General features: G+C 34.9%; 1 protein-coding gene across 1 annotated transcript; it reads left to right on the top strand.

Annotated features, from left to right (window-relative positions):
- Positions 1-956: 956 nt before the first annotated feature.
- Positions 957-3,429, top strand: HRG_07601 (mobA-like NTP transferase domain-containing protein; the record flags this gene model as incomplete). Its single annotated transcript, XM_044866072.1, has 4 exons — positions 957-1,292; positions 1,355-1,545; positions 1,608-2,070; positions 2,140-3,429. The coding sequence occupies 4 exons, from the start codon at positions 957-959 to the stop codon at positions 3,427-3,429; spliced, it is 2,280 nt and encodes a 759-aa protein (XP_044719036.1).
- Positions 3,430-10,585: the final 7,156 nt, after the last annotated feature.

The following is a 10,585-nucleotide window of genomic DNA, read 5'->3' as shown; positions in this document are numbered from 1 at the left end:
AAGGCAAATATATTCTCTGGGTAGTAATTTGGAAAGATGAGGGTCAATACTCATTCCCACCCCCTTCCTCGACTCTTGTCGCGTATACCGACAGCGTTAATTAACGCTGTCGCTTGTATCTGATAGGCGGCCACTGTTTTTTCGTGACAGTTATGAGCCCGGGCGGAGGGGTTACCCCTCCGGGAACTTCCCGGTGACTGCGCACGCACTTCTTCTGGCTAGCCTGGCGCGCACTACCCGAAAGGCCCAAGGTTCGAGTCCCGCCGGAGCAATTGCGCGGTATCAGCATGGGGCCTGCCTATATAAAAATTCCCTCTGTGGTCTAGGATATCTAGGTATCCCGGGACGAATTGACCCGACCTCCCTGAGGGGGTGTGTCGCGTATACTATATACGTTAATTAACGCTGTCGCTTGTATCTGACAGGCGGCGACTGTTTTTTCGTGACAACTCTCGAGCCCTTGCTTTATGTTGACAGTCTCAAACCCGAATAGGCAGGTCAAGCTCAGCTTTTCTCGGGCCGTCGAGTCATAGGGTTGAAACGGGGTAGAGCTAGGTATTTGCACTCACGTAATTTATATCTCCATTTAAATGCAGTAGCGCTGCCGAGTCATGACGCGCATGCTAGCGCTTCGAGAAGCCTGCTCAAGTCCCTGTTTCAGCCTGGAGGACTCCTTTCGGGGGCCAACGGGAGATACAAAGAGGAGCAAAGCTCGTGCGCCATGGTTGCCAGGTATTTTGCGAATTCTATTCCATGAAAATGAATCATGCCGACGTTATTGCTTTGAGGCTAGGGGTTACGTATGTACTGTACTAAGATATTAGATGGCGCTCGCCTTCTCGCCTTATATATGTCGTCGCTCTTCTTAAGCCCATCTAGTCCATCCGCAGCCGCCATTGCTATCCCGCTTCCGACTTCACCCTGGCATTTCTCCTCGACGGCTCGCTTCACCCGAAATGAGTCCTCACGCTTACGTCCCCGTCGACGGAGCCGCGGCTTGCCAAGACCCTGATCAACCTCTCAACATCGTCATCCCCATCGGTGGCATCGGCTCCCGCTTTGCGAAGCATGGCTTCCGATACCCCAAGCCGCTCATCAATCTCGTCGGCCGCCCGATGCTGGTGTGGCTCTTGGAGAACCTGCATTTTAGGCCTGGCGACACCGTGTGGGTCGCAGTCAACCAAGAGATCGACGACGATTTCCACCTCGGTCAGCTCGTCAGGAAGACGCTGCCTGGAATCAACCATCGCATCCTGCGACTAAGGCATCAAACCAAGGGAGCCAGCGAAACGGTGAGCCCAAAGCCGTGAGGCTCGGCATCCGTATGCCAATACTGACGCTGGCTTTCTCGCAGCTTTACATCGCTAGTCAGTCCATGACAAGCGAGCATCTACAGCGAAAGACTGTATCCCTAGACTGTGACACGGTCTACTGGGCCGATATCCTGAGCCAGGTCAGGCACTTGCCCCCCCGCCATGGCGCTTGCTTCTACTTCCCAGACCATGGAGACAAGCCCGTTTTTTCCTACATCGAGACAGAGCCTCGGTAAGCCGCGCCTGTGTTCGACTGAGGAGAAGTGCCCGTCACTGACCAGCAACGTCGTCAAGGAACGGCCTGGACTACATCACCGATGTCCAGGAGAAGAAGGCCATCTCGGACAAGGCCAACTCGGGCGCATACGTGTTTCCGAGCGGCCTGCAGCTTAAAGCAGCAGCCGCCGAGGTCCTAGACATGCGCCATCCCGACGACCAGATAATTGGCGAATACTACACCTCGAAGCTCGTCCAGCACATGATCAGAAAGGGGACACCCTTTGCCGGCGTGGGTATCCAGGAAGACGATTTTACTTGCGTGGGCACGCCCCAGCAGCTGCAGGATTTCCTTATGAATATCAAGATAGGAAAGTGCAAGCTTCCTATCAAGAGTCAGAGGCGTCGCTTCTGCTTTGATCTCGACGGGACACTGGTAGGCGTGCCGGCTGTCCTCGGCGACTATTCCACCTGCCCACCCATCGACAAGAACATTCGCCTCCTGCAGCAGCTGTTCGAGGCCGGCCACTACATCATCATTGTGAGTCCCTGGCCTCATTGCCGTATGCGCTAGAGAATCGGTTGGGCTGATATAGTGGCTTGGTTTTAGCAAACCGCTCGACGCATGCGAACCCACAATGGAAACGTTGGATCCGTTATTGCCGACATCGGAGCCGTCACATTTGCGCAGTTGGCCCGGTATAGCATTCCTTTCCACGAAATCAACTTCGGCAAGCCTTTTGCGCATGTCTATATCGACGACCTGGCCGTCAATGCCAACATTGATACCACGAGGGAAATCGGCTGGCTTCTTGATGGCCCGACGTCGCTCACGCCGGCCGCGCCCGAGCTTGAGTTTAAGCTTGCCACGGAGCAAAAGATAAAAAATTCAATGGTCGCAGCACGCGATTTCAACACTATCCAGATCCTCGACGGAAAGGTCGTCAAGTCTAGCAAGACAGAACATATTCTCGGCGAACTATTCTTCTACTCCCATATGCCCCCTGAGGTTGCGATTTATTTCCCTTCTATCTATAGCGTCGACTTTCTCCCCCCCACCAGCACCTATATTATCACTATGGAAAACTGCGGGGGACTTACCTTCTCACACCTTCTCGTCGGCCGCTCTATCACCACCGGCCGTTTTGAACACCTCCTCAAGGCTCTTCACTCGATTCACTCGAGCCAAGGAACGAGCCAGCGCAGCCTGCGGATATCGTCAGAACTTGAATCACGGTTCAATAAGCATACCTTGCCGAGTGCTGACCGGCGACCCAACATTTACGCCAATTATGGGTCTAAGCTCCGCAGACGTTATAGCGAATATCGAGCCCTATATAACGTGCTAGGTCCTCGGGCCGCCCTTATCTTTAGTCGGCTGTGTGAGTTCCTTGATAGATACGAAGCCGAGGACCGAGGCGGCTTTGCGCATGTAATCCACGGCGACCCTGTCTTCAGCAACGCCATCTTGAGGGATAGCCAAAAGACGGTCAGCTTTATTGACGTCCGCTGCCAGCTCGGAGATACCTTAACGCCCGAAGGAGACGTCAACTACGATCTGGCTAAGGTCCTGCAATCACTCTGCGGCTACGACCATGTCTTGTTTCTGGCCGAGAGCCCGGACAGAGTCGACGACATCATCACCAACCAAAAGCCGCTGCTAGACCAAGCAGACAGCAACCTCCTCGAGCATCTTCAGCGACACTTTTTCACCTTCCTGGCTAAGAACTACCCTGCGCCTGTGGACCGCGAGACGCTGTTGCGTATCACGGCCTCGCTGTTGTTTAGCCTGATTCCTCTACATAAGCCGGAAATGGGGGCTTTATTTCTGCGACTTTGTCAGGAGACGTTAGAGAAGGCCGACGACGCGTGCCTTGAGGAACGAAAGGACTTGCCTTGAGGAACGTTAGTGCCTTGCCTTAAGGAACGAGGAACGAGTAACGAAAAGGTTCTTCTGGTTCCTCCCCGGGGAGAAAGGATAAAAAAACCCCCGCCATCGATTTTCCCCTACTAAATGCCGGCCTTTAATTTATCGCCTACTACCCTTTAATTTATTAGTTGCCGGTATCTTTCCTTTAATTTAGAGTATTACTATTTATACAAAGACACATCGCTATTCGTACAACGGCCCCATTTTTAAGATACGTACTTACACTAGCCCACCCTAACACCGGCACTCTCTAAAACACTATCGCGTCGTTAAATACATTATATTGCAACCGCGTTTTCTCGTATATCTCTTGCCCTATAATTATAAAATAAATACTATTTATATTAGCAATGCTTCGGCTTTCTAAGTATACCGAAAACTAGCTCTAAGAAGCACTTAAAGCTATTAAAAACGGGATACCTTAGCTTTATACTAGTTAAAAGTAAGGTATTTTAAGAGGGACCCTCTATATATATCTTAAAGGGGCTCTACCTATTAAGGAGGTAAAAGAGGTATATTAGAGGCTTAGCTTAGAGTAGGAAAAATACCTTACCGACTAGGTTCTTACCTAGGCCGCCCTTAGGCTACCTCTAACGTATTATTAGGTTAAGGAATTTACTAGCTATATCGTTAAGGCCGGCGGCGATACCCGTCTGCTTAGGAGGTAATAGATTTCGGGCTTTTTAGCCTAGAACCTAGAGATTAGTACTATTAAAGGTAGATCTCTTAATTCTACTCGCGTTAACGGCGCCTCTATAGCCCGTATTAAGGAATAGTTCTAATTACTTAAGCTGCCGGCTATATAGGCAATCCTATTAGAGTCCCGCTTTAATATAGATAAAACGGGCATTCTTAAGGGCCTCGGCTTTAATAGTCTAGTACTAGGGAGCTTAGAAATATAAGAGACTCTTAAAAAGTAGCTAGGATCGCGTTATTAGACTATAATAGTTAAATATGTCTTTATTATAGGCTAGGCCTTAACTCCCCTTATAACTTTTAAGGGTTAAGACCTTTAATATTAATAGTTCCTTAATAAACTTAATTTTCTATAAGATTAGGACTTTATTACCTCCTTAAAGGGCTAGATAAGTAATACTATCGCTATTTAATAGCTAAAGTAGGTTTTTATCCCTTAAATAAGGCACTATAAGTAGGGCAATACTCTTCTTATTATTAATAGCTATAGGAGTTATTAGACTAATAATTTTATATATAAATACTTCTAGAATAGTATATATCTCCTTTTCCTATTATTATACTCCTTATATATCCTTTAACTACTTAATATCTTAGTTTTCTTACCTATTAAAGCTATATACCGACGTTAACTTAAGAAAATTATATCTTTCGACGATATAGCGCTAATTAATAAGGCTACCTTCCTTTATATCTACTATAAAGCTTAGTAGGCTAGCTTAACCGAAAAGAATATTAAGGGAGGTTAGCGCGGGTTTAGTTTATAACTAATTAATATAGTAAAGCCCTTATTAAGCCGCTTTATCTTACTATAGCTATTAACGCTATTAACGTTATTAAAAAGGAAGAATATTAGCTCCTTAGCTAATAATAATGCCCTTAAAACGCTTAAACGATTATAAGAAGTTCGCCGCCTTATTATAGGGCTAGAAAATCGCGGTTAAGTTAACTATATAATCCGACTACTTTTTAATAAAGTTAGCCGCGCCCTTAACAATTAAAATTAATAGCTTATAGCTACCTAGCTTTAAATATAATAGCTTAAGTATTAATTATATCGTTTATAGCTTCGAAAATAAAAAAAGATTTTATAGGATCTTAATAGCTAGTTTATACGTATTAATTAAGTTATTAAGATAAGGCAGCGGCTTAAGTATATCCTTAAGCCGGCTACTATTACTATAGCTAATTAGGACGTAGATTTTAAAGCTCTATATAGTAGCTAGCAGCTTAAATAGCTAGAAAATACTATAATCGACTATTATAACGTTAAAATATAGCTTTAATTACTATTAAAATATACCTACCTTAGTATTATAGAGAGTACTAGTATTAAGGTATATTAGACTTTAGGTAGGCTAACTTAGCGGTACCCCTTAAACGCCCGCGCCGCCCCCCCCCCCTTATATATATATATATAAGAGGAAATATAGGCTATATAACGTATACCTCTTAATTCGCTCGCTATAATAAGGAGAGACTAGCGGGCGACTTTATTAGTAAAAGGAAATCTACTAAGAATATAAAGAACTACCTTAATTATCGTAATAAGAACGATTCTTATATTAGCTCTATCTCTATACTTTATAAGGGATTTACTAGTAATCTACTAGATCCTATAACCCGCTAGACTTATACGCCGTTATAATATAACGACCGGTATTATTCCTAAGGGATAAACCTATTAAGGGGTTTATATTAGTAGATATAATAGGGTATAGTTTAAGTAATAATAAGTATATTACGTTAGTAATAAGTTAGAGGTTATAGACTATAGACTATAACTAGGTAATTAGAATTAGAGATAGAATCGTAATAAAGATCTATATTAAAAGCTATTAAGCTATTTATCTAAAAGAGTGTTCCGTTCCTTCCTTATATATTTCGAGAGCTTCCCTAGATCGCCGAGAGCACTAGGTAATCCTATAGCCTAGGAGCGCTAGAGCGCTAGAGCGATCCTACGATCTTAGCTATAGAATGTTAGAGCGCTAAAATAACCCGTTACTCTAAACTTAATTAGCCTATTAGTTTATTTAATATTCCTTACTCCCTATATTATATATCCTTATAATATATACTAGTCCCCGCTATTTACTAGACTATAGTTATAATAGGATGCTTTCCTTCTTTTTAGTCTTACCCTTAAGACCTACTACCTTAGCCGCTATATATAAATATACCCTTATCGCGTTATATATAAGTATATTATTCCTTATTCCTTTATCTTTTTAGGATATACTACTAATAGTATATTTAGTTATATTTAAAAATCCTATTCTTATAATTCTAATAAATCGCGTTAACGATTAAAGCTAGTATCCTAGACCGAGATCTATAGTATTAAAATTATACCTTACTCTTATTATTTTTAGTTAGGCTTAACTTATAAGGTCGGCGAGCGTTTTAATCGGTATTTTAAATATACCTTTATAGGCCGTTCTTATAATAGTTATAATATAGCGTCTGCCTATTTATTTTATCCCTTTCCTTCTTTATTATTCTTTTCGCTAATATTCCTTCTTTTTTAGTTTATTATATTATAAATTAATAGTAAAAGATTAATTTAAATAAATAGAAAGTAAAAGAAGTATTAAAGGAAGCGATAGCTCGCCTAGCTTAGATTAGGAAATAAAAGCGTTTCTTAAAGGACTAAGGTAGTAAGTTATTTTAGCGGGGTATATAAGCTATTAATAAAGAAGATAGTATAATGCGTTCTTCTTAAAATAAACTAGTTTATTTATTAAATAAGGAAACTATTACCATTAGCGAGGTTTAATTATTTAGTACTTTAGATATATTAAACTAAGATACTATTCTTAGTAACCTTATATTTCTAAGTAAGGGTTCGCTTAGTAGAACTATTAAAGTAGGGAACTATAATAGGTTAAATACTTAAGTAGTTCCTAGGTATTTTCCTTTAGCCTATATCCTTTCTATTTAATAAGGTATTCTTATTACTAACCTTATTTTCTTATATTTAGTATTTATTCTATTTTATATTCTTAATTATCGTTAACTTTAATTTTTTCCTATAGTTTAGCGTTTTATAGCGCTAGTTTTAATAATAAGATATAAAATATCGAGTATATCTATATTATTATTAATAGTATAAGTTTATAGTTAACTTTTAAAATAGTTTTCTTAACCTTAAACGGTCTAAGTTTTTTAAAATCTAATTTATTACTTAGTCTTTTTATTTTAATATTTTATTATATAAGGTAGACTATATCTCCCTCTTAAAAGATTAGTCCCTATAATATTTTCCGATTATAGTAAATAGATATTTATTCTTTAATAAATTAAAGTTCTTATTATATTTCTTTATATAACTTTTATAGCTAATCTACTTATAGTATTACTCGTTCTACTTATAATCTTTATTAAGTAACCTTAAATACTTCTAGGTTATATTTATAGCTAGCGTATACTAGTAAGAGCTTAGTTATTTCTATAACTAAGCTATTATAAGCTAGTTATACTATTAGTAGCTATTTAACTTAATCGTTTTATTTATAACTAATATAGTATTATAAATATTATTTAAGCGTTTAGTTAAGTCGTTTTATTTATCTATCTATTTATAGGTAATAAGCTATACTAAGCTTATATTTCGTCCCTAATTATACTATAAGAGCTTACTAAAACTTAACTATAAATATACTTTCTTTATTAAAGATAATCTTATTTAATAGTCTATAATTACTAATAATTATTTATAAGAATATATATACTAGCTCTTCTATATTACTTACTTTTTTATATAGTAAGAAGTATCTATACTTTATTAATTAGTTAGTAATAATAAATATACTATTATACTTAACGTTAGTTATAGGTTCTTTTAACGGTAGTAGCTTTATAATATAATTAAAAGCTATTAAATCCTATAGTTTCTCTAATACTAATAGTAGTTATAATTCTCTATATAGCTTATATTATTTAGCTTTACTTTATATATAAAGTTTAAATTTTTTTAATAACTTATTATATTACTTCCTTAAGCTATAAGAAGTTATATTATTATTTAATCTATTTTATTATTTTTTAGATTCCTTAGTATCTATATATTAAATATTTATATATATCTTATATAACTTTATCTTATAACGCTAATAGTATTTAGATTTTATTCTTATATATTATAACTTCTAAATATTTTATATTATATCCCTTTAATACTTTATATTCTTTATTTATTTTAGGATCTTTTAGTATATTAAGTTATTAGGTTATACTTTAAATATTATATTTAGCTATTATTACTAGTAGTTTCTATTTTCGTTAATTTCTAGGAGCTATTCTTTTACTATAAGTACTTTTATATTATAGTTACTTCGTTAACTAAGGGTATTAGCTCGACCGTTTTTTATTACTTTTTTATAGATTATTTCCTAGTTAAATTCTAATAAATATTCGGCTTATTAGATCTATCGTCCGTTTAACTATTATATTATAGTAAAGTATAAGATATTCTTATAATTTATATAGATCTTAACTTTATACTTACTTTTAAGAAGGTAATATCGAAATTCCTTAAAAGCTAAAATAATTATAAGGAATTCTTTATTATAGATAAGGTAATTAAGTTCTATACTATATAGCTTTTTTAAGTTAAATATAATTAGTTATAATCTTCCTTTATTATCCTTTTATTTAATTTATACTCTTAAAGTAAAGTTTAATATATTAGTTTTAAGTTTAATTTATCGTTTTAGATTAAAGGTAGTTAAGACTAGTTCTTATATAATTATAGTCTTAATATATTTTAAAGCTTTATTAGCTTTATTATCCTATATAAATTCTTTTTCCTTTTCTATTAAGTTATATAGTAATACTATAATCTTTTTAAAATCTTTAATAAATCGTTAATAGTAATTTATAAATCCTAGGAAACTTTATATATCCTTAATATTCTTTAGCGTTAGCTATTCTTTAACTAAGTTAATCTTATCTTATTATATTTATATCTCTCTTAGTAAGATTATATATCTAAGGAAGTCTACTTCCTATATATAAAACTTACTTTTCTTTAGTTTAACTAATAACTTTATATTTTAAAGTATATAGAGTACCTTATAGATATATTCCTTATATTCTTCTAAGGTATCTAAGAAGATTAAGATATTATCTAGGTATACTATTATAAAGATATCTAAGTATTTATATAGGATATTATTAATTATCCGTTAAAAGGTAGCTAGTATATTTATAAGTTTAAATAGTATTACTAGATATTTAAATAGTCTAAATTTATTCTAAAGGCTATTATCTATTTATATCCTTTTTTTATATATATTAAGTTATAGGCGCCTTTAAGATCGAGGGCTATAAACTATTTTTTACTATATAATCGATCTTATAGTTCTAATATAAGTAGTAATAGTATTTAGTCTTTTATTATAATATCGTTTAAGCGTTTATAGTTAATAACTAGTAATAGCTTACCGTTTTTCTTTAAAATAAATATAACTAGATAGCCTACTTTAGATACTAATATTTATATATATCCCTTTTATAGATTCTTATTAAGGTAGTCGCGTAGCGTTTATAGTTACTTTTTATTTAAGTTATAAATTTTATAGAACGTTAGCGTTATTTTATCCTTAAGATAAGTTTTATAGTCTTATTAGCTATATTTAAGTAACCCTATCTTAAGTTCTTCCTTAAAGAGTTTATTATATTTCTAGTATTCCTAAGGGATATTCTTTATTCTATCTTATAAGCTTTATTCTTTCTTTTAAGAGCTAGTTTCTCTTAACTTAAGCTCTTTATTAATTTATTTAAGGTCTTTCCTTAAAGTAGTAATAACTCTTTAGATCTTTATATTATATCCTATATTTTATTTATATTAAATACTAAGTTATATAGCTATATTAGTTAGTATATAAGTTTTATTAATCGATTTTATTATATTTATTAGTTTAGTTACTATTTTTATTTATATTGCTAAAGCTTATAATAATTTACTTAAATAGTTATCCTTTTTATCTTATTTAGTAGCTAAATTATTATAAAATTTTACTTTCTTTTAAATCTACTAGTCTTAAAAACTTATATTTTTATTTTAATATAGCTAGTTAGTTTTCTAGTTAATTAATAGGTTGCTCTCTTATAGCTATAGAAGTCTTAATATAAGGTTATATTCTTTAATATCTATAATATTAAAGTTAACTTATTTATTATAGCCCTAGATATTAATATTAAGGTAATTAATCTTTATATTAATAATTCTATTATTATAGTTAAAGGCTTCTTTTTAATATTTATAAGTTTATATAGATCTTTCTTATATTTCTATATAAGTTAGTAACGATTAATAACTCTAAGTAAAACGTAATTACCTATTACGCTATAGTTTAAAAGTATATATATATAATATCCTATAATTTAAATATCTAATACTATTTAGTTACTATAGCTTATTATTACT

This window comes from Hirsutella rhossiliensis (genome assembly GCF_020360975.1).
Source record: "Hirsutella rhossiliensis strain HR02 chromosome Unknown scaffold00008, whole genome shotgun sequence".
Taxonomy (NCBI): domain Eukaryota; kingdom Fungi; phylum Ascomycota; class Sordariomycetes; order Hypocreales; family Ophiocordycipitaceae; genus Hirsutella; species Hirsutella rhossiliensis.
Note: the sequence above shows the minus strand (reverse complement) of the source record. Positions and strands in the feature narration are given on the sequence as shown.